The 25,089-nt window shown below is 32.0% G+C and overlaps 3 protein-coding genes across 8 annotated transcripts; 2 read left to right on the top strand and 1 right to left on the bottom strand.

Moving 5' to 3' along the window:
- The first annotated feature begins 951 nt into the window (after nt 1–951).
- On the top strand, nt 952–6,148 carry LOC114188856 (potassium channel AKT2/3). Of its 2 annotated transcripts, XM_028077514.1 has the most exons (11): nt 952–1,475; nt 1,780–1,998; nt 2,885–3,043; nt 3,134–3,191; nt 3,287–3,604; nt 3,965–4,204; nt 4,299–4,616; nt 4,738–4,923; nt 5,009–5,084; nt 5,175–5,744; nt 5,874–6,148. In XM_028077514.1, exons 1-11 carry the CDS (start codon nt 1,234–1,236, stop codon nt 5,984–5,986), a joined length of 2,499 nt encoding a protein of 832 aa, XP_027933315.1. In that variant the 5' UTR covers nt 952–1,233; the 3' UTR covers nt 5,987–6,148. The 2 variants fall into 2 exon arrangements, with proteins under 2 accessions (XP_027933315.1, XP_027933316.1); XM_028077515.1 differs by lacking the exon at nt 952–1,475 and having other exon boundaries at nt 1,827–1,998; nt 2,871–3,043.
- A 3,094-nt stretch (nt 6,149–9,242) lies between these two features.
- On the top strand, nt 9,243–10,395 carry LOC114187427. Its single transcript, XM_028075680.1, has 2 exons — nt 9,243–9,629; nt 9,799–10,395. The coding sequence occupies exons 1-2, from the start codon at nt 9,276–9,278 to the stop codon at nt 10,390–10,392; spliced, it is 948 nt and encodes a 315-aa protein (XP_027931481.1). The 5' UTR covers nt 9,243–9,275; the 3' UTR covers nt 10,393–10,395.
- A 4,519-nt stretch (nt 10,396–14,914) lies between these two features.
- LOC114187847 (serine hydroxymethyltransferase 7-like) lies at nt 14,915–19,766 on the bottom strand. 5 transcript variants are annotated; one of them, XR_003605351.1, is made up of 6 exons: nt 18,529–19,752; nt 17,262–17,667; nt 16,287–16,388; nt 15,574–16,177; nt 15,246–15,307; nt 14,915–15,116 (listed from the first exon to the last, which is right to left on the bottom strand). XR_003605351.1 is itself a non-coding variant. In XM_028076228.1 (4 exons), the coding sequence occupies exons 1-4, from the start codon at nt 19,489–19,491 to the stop codon at nt 15,954–15,956; spliced, it is 1,695 nt and encodes a 564-aa protein (XP_027932029.1). In that variant the 5' UTR covers nt 19,492–19,752; the 3' UTR covers nt 15,497–15,953. The 5 variants fall into 5 exon arrangements, 1 of the variants encoding a protein (XP_027932029.1); XR_003605352.1 differs by having other exon boundaries at nt 15,246–15,316; XR_003605350.1 differs by lacking the exon at nt 15,246–15,307.
- Nucleotides 19,767–25,089: the final 5,323 nt, after the last annotated feature.

Below are 25,089 nucleotides of genomic sequence, written 5' to 3' on the forward strand. Positions count from 1 at the left end.
TCCACAAAATTAAAAACAACAAAACAATCAAATGTTATCACATATCCAGTGCTTGTGGAATATTAAACAACATCATGCTTCCTTCCTCTTCCATTTGAGAGGTTTATATATAGGGTTTTACCGGAAAGATATAACACCCAATAAGACCTGAGTTCAACCACATAAGACATTAACACCACTCTTAATCAAAGACCGTAAGACAATGAGTTTATGGACATTGATCCTTATATGGTGCTCAATTTTATCATTTTTATACAATGTGAAACTTACACTCACACTTGGATTCCCAACAGCATTTAATTCAAAACTTTCAATTTTATTTTCACTTTTAATTATTTTTGTTCCATGCTCCATATTAATATATAATATTTTATTTCATTATAAAGAAGAAATATTCTTTTTTATCTACTTTAAATGTTAACATGGCTAAAGGATTTTTATATTTTATATTTCTATGGGTAGGTGAACTTTGTCAAAATAAATCTATAGGTAAAAGCTAAGTCAATTCAAAGGTCTCTTATCAGTCAAAGTTGTGGAAACTAACCCAAAAGTTTGAATGTGGTAACAACACACAAATTTTTTTTAACTCGTGTCAAGAAACTTTTGTACTGCACGTGAAGCTTATGGTTATTTTGCATTCAGACCATGATAATTTCTTACTGGTCAAAAATTATTTTGTACGTGTTTTTATTTTGTTGATTCAATAATATTATTCTTTGCTGTCAAACCGTATTTCACATCAGAAAATGATGGTACAATTATATGAGAGAGGAAGAGAGAAGGAAAGTGGAGGTTTCACTGGTGTGTACCATACAAATGATAAACACATTATCATGAAACTTTTCCTAGACACACAGGAACCAACTTCTGATAAACCAGAGATAAAGTGAATAAGAATAACTGCAATTAAAACCACTTTCCAACTTACAAAAACATAACATAATTAACCAACAAAATGTGTTGTACCATTAGAAGCATTAGTGATCAAGACCACATTTTTCTGGGTCACCATTCCTCATTAGTGCTGCACTACCTATTCTCCCACACACATCCACAATAATATCATCACCATAAATGCTCTTGCTCCTTATGTTCACCTTGCCCTTTCACTCTAACAAACCTTTTCCTTACAATCTACTCTAACCTCTCTCTATCTCTCTCTCTTCAGAGATACACAACACTTTGTTCTTTCTCAAAATCCACCAATATCTTCTCTTAATCCTATAACTGAGAATGGAGGGGAACTTCAGTTCCTATAATCCTCAACTAGTAGCTTCTACCTTGAAGGAGAGTTACAGTAAGCAGGAGCATGATCATTCAGGGGAGGATCATCATCTCAAAGAAGAAGATTATATGTCTCCATCTTTCAATCTGAGGAATATTTCAAAGCTCATTCTTCCCCCACTGGGTGTTTCAAACCAGAATCCTGTTAACTCAAAAGGATGGATCATATCACCAATGGATTCCAGATACAGGTACAACTACCTTAATACTAAAAAAACGATTTTGAAAAACCTTGTGTGTGTTTTCCAGGTTGGTTCTGTCGAATGTTTATTGGACAGTTTACATATGTTATCAGCTGGTTGAAAGTTTTTAACTTTCAAGTTCTTAACTTAGTAATCCTTTAAATTGTTTAATTCTTCATAGTACTTGTTTTGAAGCACATGTGTATTGATTTTGGCTATAACTAGATTGAAGAAGAGAATATTATGTATGGTTGGTTTGGTTTTGACAGATTTAAGGGGTTTAAATTCTTCATTTTGGTTGATGCATGTGCAGGTGTTGGGAGAGTTTTATGGTTCTTCTGGTAGCTTATTCTGCATGGGTTTATCCCTTCGAAGTTGCTTTCATGCACACATCTTCTAACATGAAAATCTATGTTGCGGACACTGTTGTTGATCTTTTCTTCGGTATTGACATTGTTTTGACATTCTTCTTGGCTTACATTGATCGAACAACTCATCTACTAGTTCGAGACAAGAAGAAGATTGTAGTAAGGTTAGTGAATCACTAATCTTTGTCTCGTTCTGTTGCAGAAACCAAATTTGGCAACTACTAACTGCTGCTTTATTTCCCTTTTAATTTGAGTCACAATATTTAATTTGTGGTTCCCTCTGTCTAAGATCAGGACAAGAAAAACGAAACTAATTTATTTATTAAACATGCTTTCAGATATCTTGAAATTTCCACATTCTGATGTAAAGGCCTAAAATAATGGATGGTTAAACTTTTCCAGCGCATCTATGGTATACAAAAATGGACGAGAACAATGATTACTATTTTGTGATTCTAAAGAATTTGAATGTAAGCGTGTGAAGTAAAAGTAGCATCAGTTTGTTGTATTAAAAAGTTTAAAAAGTTCATTCACCAAATACTATATAATATCATCTTAAGAGAAAGTCAGAAAGAACTTGATTCGGTATAAGATGTAAATATTCTCTTTCCCGAAGCATGCATGAAGGGTGGATTCTGATTTTGCTTCCAAATTACAATTCTTTTTTGGAGATAGGCCTAACTTCCCCCGAAGTTTGATAACTTTGATTTGTGTAGACCAACTTTTCAGGGGTTGGCTTTGAATAATCAAATCCAACCAGATAAAGGTCTTTGTCGCAATAACCCTTAATCATTATTGCTTGGCAGAACGAAATTCGATAACGGATGCACCTGGTTGGAAGTATAAAAAATAAATGAGTACATACTAGAAAGTCAAAAAGGGACCAATTTAGGCACAGGGTCCAGTATTTAAAGCAATGACAAGTAGTGGTGAATGATTTTTGCAACATTTTAATATTCATAAATTTGGATTATGTAGCTAGCTACAAGGTGTGATTGTTTTGCAAAGTAAAAGAAAATGATGACAGTGTTGTTAGAAATGTTGTGACAGATACTTGTCTACATGGTTCGTGATGGATTTGGCATCAACCATACCGTATGAGGCAATTGGGTATTTGTTCACTGGAGAACACAAACTGGGTCTTCCATACTTTCTCTTGGGCCTGCTTAGATTTTGGAGAATAAGACGAGTCAAGCAATTCTTCACAAGGTTTTCCCTCTTTCCTTTTCTCATTATCCACTCTGCAACTGAGTTGTGTTCTTATTTATTGATATTGATCTAGCTGCATTCATTTGACAGGCTTGAGAAAGACATCAGGTTCAGCTATTTCTGGGTCCGATGTGCTAGGCTTCTTTCTGTATGTATATATATATACATATATTTATCTTTGACTATATGAGATAAAGCAGAGATTTTTATTAATGTTGATGCATTTGTGTGAAACTGGTGCAGGTAACACTTTTTTCAATTCATTGTGCTGGATGTCTGTATTACATGCTAGCTGATCGTTACCCCCACAAAGGGAAGACATGGATTGGAGCTGTGAACCCAAACTTCAGAGAGACAAGCCTTCGAATCAGATACATTTCTGCCATGTACTGGTCCATCACTACCATGACCACTGTAGGTTATGGAGATCTTCATGCTGTCAACACCATGGAGATGATCTTCATCATTTTCTACATGCTCTTTAACCTTGGCCTAACTGCTTACTTGATCGGTAACATGACAAATCTTGTTGTTGAAGGAACTCGCCGTACCATGGAATTTGTAAGTATTGGTTTACATTTGTTACATTGTTAGGTTGTTCTGTTAAACGATGATATGATTTAACATTTAGTTATTTCTGTTAAAAGTTTCACACTATGTTTTTTCTCAGTTGTTTGTTTCTGTTTTCACTCCCTCAAGATATAAATAAAGACTGTTGTATATGTAAATCTTGCTTATAATGGCATAGAATAGTCTTTACTGTTAAAGTTCTTGATATCTTACTTTCCACTCCATGTTTTATGGTTTCTTCAGTTCAGATTGTTGACCACTTAGAGGGCATTTATCATGAATCATGATGCTGCAACATTCATATGTAACTGTGACTAATGTCTCATGTAATAACCTCCATTATCTGTGCAGAGAAATAGCATTGAGGCAGCATCAAACTTTGTATGCCGAAATCGGTTGCCTCCGAGGTTAAAAGAACAGATCTTGGCGTACATGTGTTTGAGATTCAAGGCAGAGAGTTTGAATCAGCATCAGCTTATTGAGCAGCTACCAAAGTCTATTTGCAAAAGCATCTGCCAGCATTTGTTTTTTGCAACCGTGGAGAAAGTCTATCTTTTCAAAGGCGTATCAAAAGAAATTATTCTGTCCCTGGTATGGCACTAAACTTGATTCTAACAGTTGTATTGTATGTGCATAAATCAAGCTCTGTGCAAGTAAATTGATGTCATGAATTGTTGATGTGCAGGTTGCAAAAATGAAGGCAGAGTACATACCTCCGAGAGAGGATGTTATCATGCAGAATGAAGCACCAGATGATATTTACATCATTGTGTCTGGAGAAGTTGAGATCATCGATAGTGTGATGGAGAAAGAGAAAACTTTAGGGACTCTGCATACTGGGGACATGTTTGGAGAGGTTGGTGCCCTTTGTTGTAGACCTCAGAGCTTCACCTACAGAACCAAGACTCTTACACAGCTCCTGAGACTGAAAACCAACACCCTACTAGAATCAATGCAGATTAAAAGAGAAGACAACATACAAATACTCAAAAATTTTCTTCAGGTGGGATACTAATACTATTACTACTACTAGTATCTTGGCTTGTGGGTTATAACTTATAAGTGCTAATGCTTCTTATGGTTGGTTTCAATTCTGAAAAATAATAAATGTGATGCAAATGCAGCACTTCAAGCAGATTAAGAATCTGAGTATCAGAGATTTGATGGTGGAGAATGTGGAAGAAGAGGACCCTAACATGGCTGTGAACTTGTTAACTGTGGCTAGCACAGGCAATGCGGCTTTTCTTGAGGAGCTTCTGAGAGCAGGTTTGGATCCTGACATTGGAGACTCCGAAGGGAAAACTCCATTGGTATGTTCTTGTCCAACATTGATATTCTTATTCACTCTTTTATATATTTCTAGCTACAATTTCAATAGCTACAATTGTTGTGCAGCATATAGCAGCATCAAATGGACATGAAGAGTGTGTAAAAGTGTTACTAAAGCATACATGCAACATACATATAAAAGGTACAACATACATATTCCCCTTAACCTAAATCTCCATCTTAATTTGTATTTCATTTTCGTGTACTAATTTATGTTACCATAAATTTGCAGACATGAATGGTAACACTGCAATGTGGGATGCTATAGCATCAAAACATTACTCCATATTTCGACTTCTATTCCAGTTTGCTGCTCTCTCTGATCAGAACACAGCAGGTGATCTTCTGTGTACAGCCGCCAAAAAAAACGAATTAACAGTGATGGCAGATCTTTTGAAACAAGGATTAAACGTTGACTCTAAAGATCGTCATGATGCAACAGCAATCCAAATTGCTATGGCAGAAAAGCATGTGGAAATGGTTAAGTTACTTGTGATGAATGGTGCAGATGTATCTGATGTACATAATCATGAATTTTGTTCATCCACCTTCACTGAAATGCTGCATAATTGTGAAGTTGGACATCGAATTAATGTATTTGAGTTAATGCCTGATGAAGTTGCATCAAAGGGGAAACATCAAGAGGAGGAACATGTTGGAGAAAGGAGATATAATGGACCAAATATTGCAAGAGTAAGCATATATAGAGGTCACCCTGTAGTAAGAAGAGAAAAAGGTATCATGCAAGCTGGGAAACTAATAAGAATGCCTGATTCATTAGATGAACTCAAAACTATTGCAGGTAAATCTCCAAATTTCCATCAAATTTCACTAGAAAATCTGTTATCGTCTACATTGTTTGAGGAAGAAGATTGTCAGAACTTGGTCCAAACTGATAGGATTTTATTTGTGTATGTATGTTCTTCAACAGGTGAAAAATTTGGGATTGATGCCAAAGATGCAATGGTGACAAATGAAGAAGGAGCAGAAATAGACTCCATTGATGTGATCAGAGATAATGATAAACTTTTTTTTGTTGACTAAGTTGAGATGCAAAGATGTCAAGTGTAAATAAATGATCTTGCACAACAGATTTACATTTTTCTTTTTGTTTACTTTGTCTTGATCCTGTAGCCATAAAGAAATGGCTTGGTTGGAGAATTTTTTCAGCAGGTGTTTAATAAGTCATAGTTTTTCACTTCCAAATAGTTTACTTCTGTTCTTTTTAGTGTTGGATGAGGCTATTTTTTTATTTATTTAAAATCTTTATTAACAAAAACACAAAGATAATATAGTTACACTGTAACAATGTTAACATGAAATTTTAGTCATAATATAATAACATTAAAGGCTTTAATATATATGTCAACTGTGAAGATGTTAACTGTGACAATTTGACAAACACATACAATGCTTCCTGTAATGGTATGTTCTGGACAAATGTTCATGTTCTTATGCCTTCTTTATTTATAATATGCATTTTCACGTAATTTCTAATCCCTTAACTTCTAATTAGTGTTGCTTTTGGGACATCTAACTTTTATTCCATGCTTCAAAAACTTCAAAACCAGTTCATAGTCTAAAATTAGCATTGTTTGCAAGTTAACGTTTGAAATTTAGAAAGAAAAGAAAAAACAAGAATCCAAAACTTTGTAGAAAAGACTAAAATTATAATTAACTTAAGTAATTTATGTATATTTTTATAAAAATGATAATTACATATATTTATTTTCAATTTTTAATGTTATATATATATATATATATATATATATGAATAACTTTGATATTATTTTACAAAATACTCATTACTTTTTATCATAAAACATATATTACTTTTTAACTAATAAGTTAATTTTATAATTATATATGCTTACCATTTTATATCAAAGAATGATTCGTAAACAAGAAAAAATGTTTAGTATATTATGAGAAAAGTAGTTTTGAGTTGCCTGAGATAGAAAATAAAAATGTAATGGTGATTTCTTTTATAATACATATAATTTTTAGTATATTATAATCAATAATTCTAAAATTTTTGAAAAATATTTCTTATTTTGATATATAAATAAAACTATATATTTGAATCAATGGTATTTTATCTGAAAAAAAAAATTCAGTTATATAAAGAAAATATATAGAAACATATCCTTTTATATATTGAGAACTTTCTTTATCTACAAAACCAAGAGTTTCTTACAGATTAAGACAGAAGATCAATACTACTATGCAGGACTGATCAAATAAATTCAGCTTGGTAAGTATTTTTTAAGGAAAATTAAAGAAATTCTTTTACAAAATTGACAAACTTTTCTTAAATAAAATTAAAATAAATTATTATTTTTATTTTCTAACTAAAATAAAGTAATAAAATAATTAAAGGCTGAGGTCTCTTTTCACCCTCACCCAAAAATTCCACTAGATATCAATTTATATTTCTAGCTATTGAGTTTAATGTTTACACATCAAAATTTTTTTATTTACTATATAATTTAATTTGTAATCCCTCAATTTCTAATTGTCATTATTACACCACTTCTCAAAATTGAGATATTTATTTATTTACTTATGAAAACTATGGGCAGAATAGATGATGATGATTTGGTTTGTATTCTTTCCCATCAATAAAAAAAAAAAAAATGAAAAAGTGACAGTTACAGGAATCAGAACATAAACAGAGTTGCAAGTTTTACAGGAAAGAAATTAAAGAACATAGTTTTGTGGTTATGATATGAGAAAAGAATAATTGGCCAAGTACATTATTGGCCAAAAGTGCAAAAGAACTGTCTCAAACATGCAAATCATTATTATCTGATTTTGGAATCCATGAGAAATGTTAAGAGTCTAAGACAAGAACAAATCTACACATATCAAAATAAAAAATTCAATGTTCTTTTATGTCAGAATCAATGTACTAATTACACTGAGAATTTGAGAACTAACCATATAGTTGTAGATAATGACTAGGTAGATATATTTAATTTAGATGCCCTTAACAAAGAATATATGATTAAGAAGTAGGTGAAGTTTTATAATACAAAACCAATATTGGTGAATATATTTGAATATGTGATATGGTATCCTTTAAAGGTTGCATTAACCCTTAAAATCGGGCTAATCAAATGGAAAGAGCGATTAAAGTGTTGTTCTTTCTAGATATACTTTGATTCTCTATGTTCTTCTTAAATTCTGCAATGATTTGGTGAAATAAAAACCAAAGAAAAAACTACAAGTCACTAACAAAACCTTTTTTTATCCAGAGAAGATGAACCTTGCATTAGTTTAGTGATATACATGGTTTTGTTCCATTCTGAATCTTTCTCTTTCCTTGTTAAACGCCTTTTGAGATGTGAAATCATGATTTTTGTTTCCATTACCAAATTGATGAGTGAGGATTTTAGGGTTTGTTTGACTTGATTTGGTCGCCCCCAGATAAAGTGAAGATGATAAACTTCCAGCTGGCAGATTTTGTTTGCAATAATAATAATAATAATAATAATAATAATAATAATAATAATAATAATAATAATAATAATAACAGTAACACAAAACATATAAGAAACGAAACAGAAACAGAAACAGATAAATTTGAATTGATTCATAGGAATCTTTGGCAACATGTTTGGTTTTATGCAAAATATATATAATATTTCATGCAAACGAGTGTGGTTTAATTTAATGGCTGATATAGAATGTTGGGTCCTAAAGGAGAAAGAAGAATCTGCATAGTAATGTGTAAAATACTCAGAGCACACACATTCACTTTGAAAAGAACCAAAATGGAACTATGTGTACAACTTTCTCTAAGAAAACAAAACCAAAAAGGTGCAGAAAACAAAACCAATAAAGAAGAAGCCAAAGGGAACCAAATCAAAATGGAAAAATGAGAAGCAGAATCTCAGTCAAAGTCCAAGAAACACAATCCAACAAACATATCGTTTATGAACAACTCCAAGATTGTTAATATTCCTTTCTACCACTTCTGCATAACGAACACCAAGTTTTATTAGTCCTTCAAGGAATAACAAACAAGGCACAACACAAAAGTTGTCAGCTTAATTCAAAAGAAACTTTCTCACCTTATTTTTATATCTCTTTCTCTGATACAAAACAGCAGATTCCCAATCATCCCTTCCACTGTTTGGGAAACAACCATAATTGCACCCAACAACACCCTTTCACCATAGAAACCTGAGCTCCTAAGCTACCCCCACTTCTTTGAAACCCTCAATCTTGCAATTATATATATATATATATATATATATATATATATATATATATATATATATATATATATATATCCATCAATCTCCATCAACTTTCCCTCACCTATTGCATGATGGGCACTAACTCTTCTGTCACTGGCTTCTACAACTTCCTCACACAAGGACTCAATGAACTACACCAATCCTTCCTCTCACCCACTTTCATGTCCATCCAATTCCTTTCACAGGTCATTTCCTCTCTCCACTCTTTCCATTCCCAACTCACCATTTTGGTCCGAAAGCTTCGCTTGCCCGTTGGAGGGAAATGGTTGGATGAATACATGGACGAAAGCTCGAGGCTTTGGGATTCTTGTCATGTTCTCAAATCAGCCATTTCTGGAATGGAGAATTATTACTCAGCCGCCTCTAACATAGCTTCTTCTCTGGATGGTTACCATCATTTTACTCCAGAACTTTCACGTCAGGTTGTTATTTTATTTTCTCACAAGCTTATTTATCAACTGTTCGGACAAAGTTACCTACCTCGGATGATGTTCTTATGTTCTTGTTGTTGTTGTTGTTGTCGTCTTCTATGCAAAAGAAAAGAAAAAAAGAAAACTTTTTTAATGGGTCTGTTGTTTTATTGTGATGCAGGTTGTTCGGGCAATAAATGTCTGTCAGAGGGAGATTCTAGGATTGGAAGAGGAAAACAAGAGTTTGATGGAAACGAGGATGGAGCCGTTGTCCCAATGTTTGATTCAGAACATCTCGATGGAATCGAAGTTGAATGGATTCAGTGGATTCCGAGGGGTTCTGTATGCAATGAGGAGTGTGAGTTCACTGCTTCTGATGATTCTGCTTTGCGGGCTTGCGTATTGTTGGTCCTCCTCTTGCTTTCAGCAAGAAGGGTACGAGGAACACATGGTTTTTGGATCTGGATTCATGGTTTCGATGGCGATATTGCAGCAGAAAGTGGCAGAGGAGATAGACCAGACAGAAGGGCAACCAGGGATTCTGCTGTTCGAGTTCCAACAAGCAAAGAACGCCATGGAGGAACTGAAAATGGAGTTGGAGAGAATAGCAGGCTACGAAGAACATGCTGAGATCCAAGAAAAAGTTGACAACGTTAAGAGTTGTTTTGGTTTGTTGAGATGTGGGGTCGACACTATAGCGGGGCAACTTGATGATTTCTTTGATGAAATAGTAGAAGGAAGGAAGAAGCTTTTGGACATGTGCAGCAATAGGTAGAAAGAAAGAAAGAAAAAAAATGGATATACGCAGACATAGCAAGAAGAGGGAAAAGAATTGTTAAAAAACCAAGCAGTGTCATCATCATTATGCATTAAACTTTGGTCTTTCTTTTTTCATTTACTTTATTTTATTTTTTCAAGTTTCCTTATTGATAGTGTATTGATTGATCATTGATTAGTGAAAGGTAGGCTATTTGTTAAGCCTTGAAGAAGTTTCTCATAAAACCAAATGAAGAAAAGTTTGCAAGAATGTGATTCTTGCTTTGAAGAAAAGCAACATTACTACTACTATTTAGTACTATTCTTCCATAAGAAACCGGAATATTGAGAAGCTGGTAACTTCATCAGAAAGAAACAGCAGTATTCTCTACCTGTTTGCAGAAAGTGGCAAAAAATTCCAAAGAAGATGGTATTTTGATAAAGAGCTACTTTTCCTTTATTTTGTTGTTTTCTTTTTTGGGTTAAATTATGCTTTTGGATCAGAAAAACGATGGCATATCTCAGATGTTCATTTAAAATATATCTCTGGAGTCAATGAGAATCTTTCTGTGAAGCAACTAATCCAGATATCAGTTATATTCTATTCTGGTTCTGTTCACTGTATCACAGTTTTGTATTCTAATGGTTGTGCAAAGTTATCCAAAACAAAGCCTTCACATTTCTTAACCCTTTTGCTTTTTAGCTGCTTAATTTTTACATCATTTTAGCAGTGAAACCAGATTTACACATTTGCTGCAGAATGCAACTTTGAAACATATGACTGAAATGATTACTTTGGTATATAGTATTGACTTTTAAAAAGGGGGTTTGTAATTATAACGAAAGGGAAACAAAAATTGTACGGCAAACAAATGTGATGTAGGCTTTCCGCAAATTAAAGTAAAGTTTAACAGAACACAATCCGACATGGTTAAGACAGAGGAAGAGAAAAAGTTTGTCCAAGAAAACAATCACTGCTACAGTTGCAAAGGCTAAAGAAAAAGATTTTTCTTTTTTACATTTCTAAATAAAATAATAATAAAAGTTAATCTTCCGGTATACTTAATAAGTCTCACATCTTTTAGAAGTCGAATCAAATACAGTTTAAATATTCCTTTTTTTTCTATAATTTGAAGTGTCATTCAAAAATAAAATCGTCTGAAACACCATTTAGACATAAAATCGTGACGCCACATTCTAAAACAGACAATATCGTAAGACGAGTTGTTCTAAAGGTGAGTAGTGCATAGGGTAAGGGTAGTTGATATCTGTGGAGCAGCAGAAGAGGAGATCTTGGTGTGTTAAAGTCAAAAAAGTGATTATTATTATTATTATAACATACAAAACAGGATTATGTTGCCTGCCCACTGGACAAATCAACTTTTAATGAAACAAAAGAATGCCAAAATTAATTGTTGGTTTAAACAAGATTAATTTTCCACGTAATTGTGATTAAAAAAGTACATGAGATGAGTAAAAGAGGTTTGGTTAATGACAAGAAATGTCTTTGTGGCATCCAATTAGAAGCATAAGATTGATTCGTTTGTAAAAAACAGTAAAACACGTTTTTGTGTGTTGAGAAGAAAAAGATGACAATAAGCAACACCTTTGTGACTCACTCCATTCAAAAGTGTTTGATATATTTCACCTTCCCATAAGCAGGAGTGAGTGGCAGACACAATCACTTTTCATGACTCATAACACCATCACGGCTTTTTATTTTACAAAATTTATGATCTCATCTTCACTTATATTATACCCCTTAACTTATAATTAGTTTTCATAAATGCTGTAATTAAATTTATGATGTATACTTTTTATCTAATCAGGAATTAATTTATATCACCTTAAATATGTTTTTCGAATTTTAGTTGTTATATTTTTGTCCCTAAAGTTTCTTTGCTTCACTTTTGATTCCTGTAAAAAGACACTCTGTTCCTTGTTATTTTGTTTTAATTCCTTTAAAAAAGTTCATTTTGTCTGTAATGCGTAAATCATTTGCTTTTAGCACAAAGTTACTAATTTAAAATAGATAAAATATTATAGAAACTAAACAAATAAAAATATAAAAGGACTGACGCAAAAATAAAAAGAAGATTTAGCTAGGATCAAAAGTCAAACAAAAAATTGTAAAGACAAAAAGTAAATTAGAGTTATATTTCTCAAACCAACAAGGCTGAATTAGGCTTTTGCAATTTTTTTTTATGTTAAACTCAATTTAACCTCATTCTTTCTTAAACGCATTACTAATTCAAGATATTATAGCAAGGATCAAAGGTCAAACAAAAACTTGTTAAAGACAAAAAGTAAATTAAAGTTATATTTCACCAACCAATAATATTTTTTAGACTAAAATAAAATATAAGATGTTATGGGATTAGGTTTCTCGTATTTTTACGCTAAACTTAATTCAACTTCATTAGTTATTGAACCATTACTAATTCAAGATATTGTGAGTATGAATTTAATTATTTAAAGATTCTAAATGACCGTCATAAATTATAAATTAACTTAATTCTATAAAATTTCATTTTTAAAATAGATTTGTATTCATTTATATATTATAAATTTATTTTATTTTTAATTAATATAAAAAATTTAAAAATATATTAAAAGAATGTTTCCTAGATTATGTCTAATATTATTCATATTAAACCCATAATTCAAATCACATCCTAGATTAATTTGAACTAGGTCGGATTTGACCTAATAATAAATAAAACTGAATTTAATATTATTGAATTAAACTATGTGAAATTGAACCATTGGTTAACCTCGCCCAATAAACATCATTATTAAAATTAGGATTAAACATATTTTTGATCTCTTAACTTTCGGTGAAAATTGAAAATGATTCCTCCTCAAAATTTTGGACTAATTTAGTTCCTCAACTTTAGAAATATATATACTTAGTTCTTTTAACCAACTTTTTTTATGTTTATTTGACGTTTCAAATACATTTCATGATAATATTTGAGTTGTTTATATCATTTAATTATTTTTACTTCAATGTTGACTGAGAAACGCATATAAAACGTCAAATAAACTTAACAAAATTTTGTTAAAATGACTAAATTTATCCAGTTTTTAAATATGAGAGACTAAATTGTCTAAAGTTTCAAAGAGAGACTATTTCCAAATTTGACTAAAAGTTAAGGGACTAAAAACATATTTAACCCATAAAAGTATAAACTAGAAACTCAAGCTACACTAAATTGAATTTAAAAAAAAAAAAGTAAAAAGGAAATGTTATAATTTTCAAGATTGGCATAGTCTTGGTATAAAACTAATTTGATATGATGAGTTTTAATTAATAGTTTGATAGCAAACAATTATTTCAGTACGCATATTGATATATACTATCAATTTATCAAATTTCAATATAATGCGCAATACAGTATGATAATGACATAGATCTCTAATATTTATATTAATATTTGAAATTGTAGTCGAAAACAATTGTGTATACTATCATAAGCAATCTTTGCCGTGGATAGAAGGCAATTCTTTACCAGCAAAATCAACATGATCATCCAAACTTCCTACAACACATATTTATCTTTTATAATAGAATATTATTATAAAAAATCTTTAAGACAGTATAAATATGTCTATAATCTCAAAAAAAAAAATATATATATATATATATATATAGTTAATTTATTATAGATTTATTATTTTAAGTATTTCTTGTTTGATTAGGATGTCAAAATATTTTCTATATCATATTTTTTTCTCAATAAACATTTATTAGAAAATACACCTTGATTAAATAAAAGACAAAAATACATTTAAATATTATGAAAAAACATTATAACCTTTTATAACACTTTTATTTAGTTTTATTCTATTCCGTTCCAAATTATTTTTAAAAAAGAACAATTTTATCTTTTTTCAAATCAAGACAAATATAATTTTTATATAAATGTTATATCGAAAAATATAAAAAGACTACCATTTCCTACTATGAAGAGTTTTCTTTGGAAAGTTTAAGAATCAGACATTACAAAAAGAAAATCCAATAACAATTAAAAATCAATGTAAAATGAAACATCCATCCCTTGTTATTCACTAACAAATCATTCTTAACTTTTAAAATTATTTATGTATAGTGGCTATCTAAAACTATTTTATACTTTTTGCACGACTTTTGGTCTCCTCTCATATCCTTAGTTTAAAAAAACAACAATATCCTCTAACTACAAATCACTGGTAAGTTGGTGGAAATTGATAACCTCGCTAAAATTTACACGATCACATAATAAAGCTTAATTTGAACACAAGTTGTAGAGAAAGTTGGTTGTTCTACACTGAATGTGCTTGAAATATCTTTTTTACATTCAAAATAAAGTGTAGACACTGAGTTATTTATATTTTTTAAAATAAAAGTTAATTATTCAATTATTTATTTTATTAAATAAATTATTTTTTATTTATTAAAGATAAAATTATCCAATTAAATATGACAACAAAAATTACAAAACTTCAATTGTAATGCAAACATCTTTACAAATTTGTATTTGCGTTAATTAGTACTATAATTGTATATTAAAAAGGTTGTGATAAATGAAACTGAAAGAAACATTGATTTTAAACCATCCTTGTTTTAGTAAGTGGTAGTAGGTGAATTTGAACCAAAAAGAAAATTATACCCATTGCAGACTTACATTACCAAGTGGATAAATGGCCTAATCCCCAAGGTTTGATGGCACGAACCCACACTTAGATGGTTTGAGAAGATATCTGCAAACCACAAAAGCATGAGAAAAAGGGGCGCTTTAATCCCAAACATTTACAGTTGCTAACAAATAGGAACTACACAAACCAAAACAAAAATCGAAGTCAGTGTATTCAACTTCATAAGTCTAGGACCTTGTAACTGGCCCAGTTAAACCCAAAACGCTTTAATTCCTTGCGTATGAACTCAGGCGCTTCTGAAATATCTTTCATTACCAACTTATCAGAAAGAACAAATAAGCTTTCTTTTCGACAAAAAAAATATATATATATTTTGCAAATACAAAGCAATGAAATATTTACCACGTCACCCTATATATTTTAACAATTAACACGGTATGGTATTGACGAAAATGAGTACAAATATGATCTCAAAAGAGGGAATATATAGATGGCAAAAAATAGGATTAATAACATTGCTTTAAGCATCAAACAGCAACGAAAAGAATTCAAGGTGTCTAACCTCTATCAGAGAAATTATTTTCTGTAGATTCACCAGAAGAACTCTGTACTCAGGTTGGTTGATCAAGAATCCCTGTTCCAAACCTATAATAGCTTCAACTTCATGCATTCAGATGGGATGGTGACACCTCCAAGGTAGGAACAAGATACTTGATCGCCAAACGAAACCTCCACAGAAGTATGCAGTACCTTCGTACAGTCTTGCACCAGATTGCAGCTCACTGCAACATGTGAAAACCTGACAACTGCATACAACGCAGAGAGGAGAGAAACTCCACAAAATATATGCACAAGCTGTGCTTTTGTAAAAGCAGGCTCGACGACCCACAATCGTAGCATATATAAATAATCAATAATGGCAATTTACAAGCCACATCATGCTCAAATGTCAAAACCCGGCATAGCAAACTGAGTTGCAAACGCCTCGACACGTGCTCGGAGCTCAACAACGTCCCTATGGCTCTCAAGTCCTTTTAATGCTGTCTTCTGAAGTTTCCCGTGCTCCCTCTGCAGTATGCTTGCAATCTGTGCAGCTCTAATGAGAAAATCAGCCATTGTCTCAAAATCAGGTTCCAGACACCCTCTTGACGTCATAGCAGGAGTACCTGAATAACAAATAAGGCAGAAAAATCTCGCCCGTGAGAAAGTACAGCCAATTAAATATTCTAAGCATGCAAAAAATAAAAGGTTCCAGCATATTGGACTATTACTCACCAACTCTAACACCTCCGGGAATTATAGTTCCATTGTCCCCAAATATAGCAATTTTATTCAATGTAATATGACATGCTTCACAGACCTTCTCGTAGAATTTACCTACAAGCACCAAAAAGGTTATCCTTTGAGTTAAAACTTCTTACCATCTAAAAAAATAAATGAAACAAATTACATTTAATTGTCAGTCTTGAATAATAGGATTTGCATAAAAGGTGACCATAACTATCAAACTCAAAACACAAGTCTGATGTTCCAACAAAAAGACATGTTTGGAAGTGAAGTGCCTAAAAGGGTTCGATATATTTAGTAAAGATGGGAATGCTCAAGTAATTTTGCTAACATTTAAAAAAAGATGTCCGGAAAATGTATCAAAGAGAAATTTTTCTGCACGTAAAAATATAACGTAAGTCACGTAAGGTTATTTCAAAATGTGCGAGAAAAATATAAACGAAGGTGCTTAATAGAAGTGGATGAAAAGGATAGATAATCCAATTAAAAAAAAAAAAAAGGTGCAAGAAAGACAAAAGAAAATATTGGAAAATACCCTGGCAAAAAATTGCAATCAATGGTTGAACCCAAAATTTGACTTTGTTTTTCTAGAGCCCAACGGTGTTGACTAATCCATGCAGTAAACCTCCTCTGATGAGATACGAGTTTGCCATCATAATTGACTTTACATTTCACTAATATTTTCATTGGCACCTGTCTCAATGAAGCAGCTGAGCTGCTTCAGACTAGTATGCACCTCAGGCTCTTTAGGGCCAGCCCATTCAGGAAACTCCTACTCTTTCTATAAAAATCCATATATCCGTATAGAAATGTAAATTTAAAACATAAAAAGTCAAAGAATCTAATCCAAAAAACCAGTGCAATGCAGTCAACATGCGAACTAGTAGAGTCTAACGGGAAAAGGCATTAAACACAAACAAATTAGCAAAATATCATAAAGAATACGGCATGCTCATACAATACCTGTCAATCCCAGGGGCCTTAAATCCCAAAGTATTAAATGGTTGTCTGTACCCCCAGTCACTAAACGGCATTTCCTTCTCTGTAAAGCACATGCTAAAGCTTGAGCATTCTTCTTCACCTGCTGCATGTAGGCCTTATACTCAGGAGTAGCCACTTGTTTTAAAGCTATAGCAAGTGCAGCAATGTGGTTATTGTGCGGGCCCCCTTGCAATGATGGAAAAACAGCAAAATTTATCTTTTCTTCAAAGTCATATTGATCACTTTCATGACCCTGACTTAGAAGAATCCCTCTCTTCCTCGGCTTTGAACCTTTCCGATAAAATATTATACCTCCCCTTGGACCTCGAAGACTCTTGTGAGTTGTCGAAGTAACAATGTCACAATAATCAAAAGGATTCACACATTCCTGAAAAGACAACATCACAATAATTAGCATTACTTCAAAATTTATGGCTAATCAACTATTGGATGTTTTCTAGGAGACAATAATGGACTGAAACAATCCTTATCCATGAATTCCAGAATATGACTTAAAAATTAAGTTCAAAAGATATTTAATTCAGTAAGTTTTATTCCAATGCTCGGATGAAATTCAATAAAAATAATAAACACCTTGGGGATATATCCAAATGTCTTACACTTTACTAATCATAAAAAGTTCTGGCTTTAATTCAAATCAACCACACTTAACTACACTACTCAACATTCCATATTCTTTCATGTGTATTAATTGTCGTGTTAAGCTATAGATCAAACATACAAACTACACGATGTGAGACTTTGGCACCTCATGACACCCAAGTCTCTATTATAACACCACCCCTGAGAGACAATGTCCCAGAAACTTACACTCTATGTAACTCTTCCTTCACTCACTGGTCAGAACACTAACACCCCCCGCCCGACTACAGAGACAACAACAACCACCAGCTCTTATCTTATAACGAATGACAGGCATTCAAACAAATGGAAAACCCGCCCTTGCAAGCTAGTTTACCAGGAGGGGTGACAACCAAGAACTTAACCAATTTCACTGAACTCTTTGTATTGGTGCAACTTAAAACAAATAAATATATGTCAAAATCAAATCAAATCATATGCAGAATAACAGATACACACATAGAGAGAGGGGGAGGGAAGGAGAGAGAGAGTTGCTACGAGAAGTCTAAAACCAGCAAGAACATGAGACTAAATTTTCACAAGCAGCTATGAATATCATATATGCATAAAAAAGGGTCTACTTAAGGAGTAGGAATATATTTCACACCTTGGCCGCAATTATGCCACTAATTTGTGCCATGTCACACAACAACACAGCTCCACACTTGTCCGCAATGTGTCTGAACCTCGCGTAATCCCACTCTCGGGGATAAGAACTCCCACCACATATAAGTATCTTGGGGCGAAAATCAAGCGCCCTTTCCTCAAGCTTATCATAATCAATATAACCCGTTTGAGGGTTCACCTTGTAAGGCAGGCTCTCAAAGAAAATAGAAGCCCCGGAAACTTTCTTCCCATTGGGAGTATAGTAACCGTGACTAGTATTCCCTCCAGACGGGGTATCCAACCCCATGATACGATCACCGGGCAACAACAGCCCCGTGTAAACAGCGAAATTCGCAGAGGTGCACGAATACGGCTGCACGTTCACCCCCCAGCACTTGGGGTCGAGACCGAACGCGTTCAACGCGCGTTCGCAACAGAGCGTTTCGATTTCGTCGATGTACTGATTACCACCGTAATATCGCGCACCGGGCATTCCTTCAGAGTACTTATTCGTCAAGTGGCTTCCCAACGCCTCCATCACAGCCCTGCACACGAAATTCTCGGACGCTATGAGTTCAATCCCACGAAATTGCCTCTTCTTCTCCTTTTCCATTATCTCGTGGATGTCGGGGTCCGCGATTGAAAGCGGTTGGCAGCCCCACGCACGCACGGCAACCTTCCGCGCGTCGAGATCGGGATCCACCGAAACCCTCTTCGTGGAGGACGAGGACGATGAGTCGCAATCTCTTCGCCTCTTCAGGCACATTGAGTGGCCCAGAATTCGAAACTCTTCCACTTCTCTGTCGTCGTCGTCATCCGATTCGACGTCCAAACTTCCGTTCTCCGGCGGCTGCGCCGGTTCCAGCAGCTGCAGCGGAACCGGCGGGTCGGAACGGCGAAGCGGCGAAGAGTGAGAGGAGGAAAATCCGAGGGACAAGTTGGATTGAGAGTGAGAGAGGTCCATTGAAGACGATAGTGAAACAATGGGATACGTAAATTTAGTTACTTATAATCCCTGAGAACCACAGCAACAACAAAAACAACAGAGGGAGTAGAAGCGGTGGTGGATTAGGGATTGTGAGGGGAAGGAAGACGAGACGGTCATTGAAAGCCCTAACCCTAATTTGGAATTTGGAATTGAGAATTGAGAACCGAGAGAGGAAGGGAATGTATCTGGACCCTGGTTCTTTGGTGTGAACGTGAATTTATGAATACAAAACCCTCTTTTCCCTTCTCTAATAATAATAATCTTCGGAAATCACAATCATATTCCATAAACTAACATAATTTACAAGGATTCTTTCCTCTTTGTTCCAATCAATCCACCCAACTTGATTAATGGTAATGGCAATTCTGATTTTTTTAATACCACTAATCTCTCATTAAACTACATTATTTTTTCCTTGGAATTATAATTTAATTCAACGTTGCTATGGGATTATTTGTCATCCAATTACAATTTTATCTTGTCCTTTGTATAAATAAACAAGAGAGTTTAATAATTGAAGTAATTTGATTTGAAAAAACCATTGACCTAAATAGCTGGAGTAATATTTACATTTAATAACAACACATAATTCAAATAAGGGCTTTTATTCATAAATAAACACGACTTGGTTTATTAATTAGTGTGTGTTTGTTTTGCTTAAACACACTTTTCAATATATATTGATCTGAAGTGATGACCTAGCTTATTGACATACTTAAGAGACACTATAAGAATTTAAATTTATTAAATAATGAAAATTATATAATTTCTCAGAAAAGTTATAGGGATTGGTTGTATTGTAGGCATTGTTTAATCGCCCACATGATTTTCTAAATATAAAAGTATTTAAATTTATTACAAAATATAGGTAATTTACATTTTTTAATGTATTTCAAGTTTGTAACTTAAAAAGATAGATTAAAAGTGTATATCTAACTACCACTGCAGTGTAGATATAATTATAAATAATTTGTGACTATTTTCTTGGAATTTTCGTTCAAGTCGAATTAAGGAAATTTAAGTCTTTTTAATGCGACTATTCCATCCCATGTAAAAGGAGTGAAAAAAAAAAAATTACTTAACATGTGTTGAGATATATGTGGATGGAGAATTTTTTATCTCTACCCTAACGAATCAACGCATAAATATGAGTCATACAATATAAGTTAAATGAATAGGTTTAACGATAGAAACAAAATTATTAACATAACCATTGGAAAACAATTTACAAGTAAAAATAATACAATAGGTTAGATATTGATGTCAAATTGAACTTATCTTATATTCAAACAAGTTCTGTATATCACAAGTTGAATCAATACAGATTTAATTAACAAGAAATCAACTCAACTTAACTTATTATAATTAACTATAAATTATTCCATCTCCTTAAATTTAAATAAATTTACTCACTTAAAAATATTTTATATATTACATTTTTTCATGTATTTATTCGGATCCAATGAAGTTGAGTTAACTAAAGATTTACATAACTTTAAAGTATATATGATTTTATAAATAATATTTGATTATTCTATTGTTAAAAAGTTAAATTATATATAAAATTCTATTAAAAGTAATTTTATTTTATACAAAATTTCATCTTTTTGAAATTTTCTCTTTAAAGATTCTCTTCACATTTCTTTCAGATTTTTATTCTATCTTTAATCTCTTTAAAAATTTGAGCTCTATGAAACTTATTCACATATTATAATCATATGTTATAGGTCTAGTTGATAATTGAAAAGACCTGGTCGAGCTGACAAGACAGGTTGGGGCAATATTAGAGTTGAGTTAGGTTGAGCTAACAACCGAGATAAGTTGGGCCAAAGGCAAAGACAGGACAGGCCAAGCTGACAACTGAGACGGACTGAGTTGATCATGAAGACAAGTAAGGCCAAACCGATAGTCGAGATGGACTGATCCAAGTCGACGACAAATTCGATCTGACTCGATTATCAACATATGGGGTCATATGTACATTTCACTTGTGTGGTACTGTGAGTTATATGCAATGTGATCTTCATTGTGAGGGAAAATGTAGAACAAGTGCAAACTAAAGAACACTTAGCTCGACCCTTACCTGTTTTTAGTTGGACAGTGATACTTTAACACTGTCAATCTTCTCTTACTACCATTTAACATTTCAAAAAATTATTATTTTATTATAATTATATATATATATATATATATATATATATACTTTTATAATATTAATAAAATATTTTATTATTAAATCTGGTGTGAAATGGAAGTCAAAATTAAAAACGATGTGAAAATAACTTTTTTCTTTTTAGTTTGTCTTCTTTGAAGTCTTCAATTAGACGTTTTATACCTAAAACTAAAGTTTGTTCATGTACTAAGACTTTGCTCAATTGTTTTTGAGAAATTCTTACGGAAGTTCATAAAGCATTTATCATAACTAAATTTTCCTTTTCGGTCATTGATGAAAAATTTTCAAATATTATTATTTATCTAAAATATGACAATTCTTTAATCTTTTCTTTTGTATTTTGTAACAAATTTGATTAGTGACATTGTCATGATTGTATCTTCCTCAATGGCCACAAGGAAACAAAGTTTTGAAAGTGTTCGTTTTGAGATTTTGAATAACAAACATAGATAATTTTGTTTAGTTACGACATACCCAATTTAGATAGAATACGCAATCAATTATCAAGTGGTTATGCTACACTTTTACATGTACTCGGTATAAAAATAATTATTAATTTTTATTTTATAAATAGAATATAATGTTGAGTTTAAATTATTATAAAGTTGAATATATGAGAACTTCATTAACTCTGAAATGGGAATGAGAGATGTTGCCTCAAGTACAACGATACGTCAGAGGAAGAGGTTAGGTGACAATTTGATTGTCAGATATACGATATATGAAAGTGGTGTGGGTGGGGTGCAGGAAAATATAAATGGGGTGCAGGAAGTAATAGTGAGAAAGAAAATGTGAAATTGGGCAATGCGAGGCCCATAACATATGTTAGGTGAGGGCTTATTGTAAGCAAAAGCCAACCTACCACGACAAAATTTTCTAGAAACACACTTAAGATTGCTCACCTACTTCCCGCATCCATAAAACCCAGCATTCAAGTGTCTTTAGTAATCTCTTACAAAAAATAATAAACCTTCTTTTTTTATTTTTAGGAATTTCGATATTAACTAATTTATATACTTGTGAAAATTTTATTTTACACGTTATTTTAATTTTCTTAATTTTTTTCGTAATGTAATTATTTTTTTCTTTAATATAGAGTTTGACTCCAACATTCATTCTCTGGCAGCCAGACACACAATATCCATTCCTGTTGGTAATTATAAATATTTTGAAAAAGAAAACATAGATCATGCATAAAATTTGAGGTCCACCATGCAAGCAACAACACAAACTAAACCATAAATAAAATATTTGGAACATGTTATACAGTATGTGGACACGTACGAGTCTACATTCGTATTTCTGGTCCTGTACGCCACTACATCTGTGGGTCCCACACTTAGCGGTTTTTATGGTTCAAATCACATCCTTTCCACAGCATCTCCCGCACGTGTATTTCGTGCCCCTCCGCACGCTTTACCTGTTCCTTTTCTTTTTTATTTTTTTAATTCGCATAAGCAGTGTAACTGTGTTCCTCTGTGTAGCGCACCACAGTAAGCCATGCATCACACGGTTGAGTGAGTGCCACGCCGTTCAACATCGTGGAAAGTGGTAGCGCATTCGCGAAGGGTGAAGAGCAACACGTAAACGCGAAATAGAGGGAGTAGGGTCGAATTTGGTACTCGCGAGAGTGAGATTAGATGAGGTTTGTGATGACGTGGCGAAGTGAGAGGGAAGCGTCACGCTTTTCTTGGATGGCCTCCGGAATGAAGCAATGGAGGGAGTCTTTGAAGGAAGGGGTGGTGGAATTACGGTAATACCCTTATAAAAATATTGGATTCCCGGATTTACCCTTACTGTTTTTGGGGACCATGCAGTAGCGCATTTTCAAGGGAAGTTGTTTTCAGCTACACCTTTTGGTTCTCGTCCTCCACAAATTGTTCGGTTTTTTTTTTTCAACGCCTGTTTGAATAATATAGACTACATTTTTTCTTAAAATAAAAATTACATTATTTTAAAATCATAAATTACATTATCTTAAAATCATATATAAATATTTTTCTTTTTCTTTTTTTTTATATCTTTTTTTTCCTCTATACTGTAACAGTGATACTGACATGTTTTAAATGAAGATAGATCCAAACTTTGTATTGATAACTATAATAAAATTTTGGAGTTTTTATTTTTAACATCTCCAGAGTACCATTTTGATTACTTTCTCGCCATCATTTTAGATTTCATACTTTTTTACTATACAAAACCGTTTTTAGTGCACCATACTACTGTTGATAGTTTATTGACATTTGTTCACCATAATTTAAAAATTATCATTAAAAAACGGTGACAATTCTGTTAATTAATCTAACTTCTAAACAATAATTATAAAATATTTTTTTATCATATATGCATATAATATGACAATTATTATTATAATTGTTATCGTATATACTTGGTTTTTTATTATGATTATTACCCTTACATATAAAATTTATCTGTATTTATCACTTCATCCACTTTTTTTCCTTATCTTTTGTATTTTCACGACATTTTTTTCTTGTTGTTTAATTTATAGTATATAAATACAAATTTTGTTTTACAAATCAATTTTCTAAAACTAATCAAATTTAAACTTATTTTTTAATATGATAATAATCATAAACATTCTAACGAAGCCGGTTGTTAGTTAAACTAATTATTTTATTGGTTATTGAACCACTATATAACATTATTATTAATGTTAGTTTTACTTTTGAGATGGTATATATTTTTATGTGAGGTGTATTTTAAAAGTTTTATATTAATTATAAATAAAATTAATTTATAATATATAAGTGAATACAAATCTTATTTCTGAATATTAAATTCAAAAATTTAATTATCTTCATTTTTTATATATATCTATATATATTTATGTATAAACAAAATTTTATTTTTGATATCCACGTTTATATTTTAATTTTACTTTTAAATAGATTTTTTAAAATTAAAATTATTATTTTACTAATTTTATCTTTTAAATGACTTTTTTAATTTTTCATTATAATAAGAATCTGTGAATACACATGCATGATTTCACTAAGGTAAATATAAACTACTATACAAATATATATATATATATATATATATATATATATATATATATATATATATATATATATAAAAGTATCATTTATGCGTTTAACATTCTCAAAATTTGTCTACATTTATCTTTAACACTTACAAAATTATTTTTTAAAGTCTGCCACTTCTTAACATATATGATGAAAGTATGGGTTAACCACTGTAACATATGTAATACTAGTCTAAAATTATGTTTGAACATTTATACATTTACAAAATTATAAAAAAAAAATTATTGCATTATTATCGTTTATTATTACCAAATACAAAATCAAACACGTGTTGATGTATCTTTTATTATAATTATCTCACAACACCGACGAGTTCAAATAAATGCACAT

Source organism: Vigna unguiculata, chromosome 6 (genome assembly GCF_004118075.2).
Source record: "Vigna unguiculata cultivar IT97K-499-35 chromosome 6, ASM411807v1, whole genome shotgun sequence".
Classification (NCBI taxonomy): domain Eukaryota; kingdom Viridiplantae; phylum Streptophyta; class Magnoliopsida; order Fabales; family Fabaceae; genus Vigna; species Vigna unguiculata.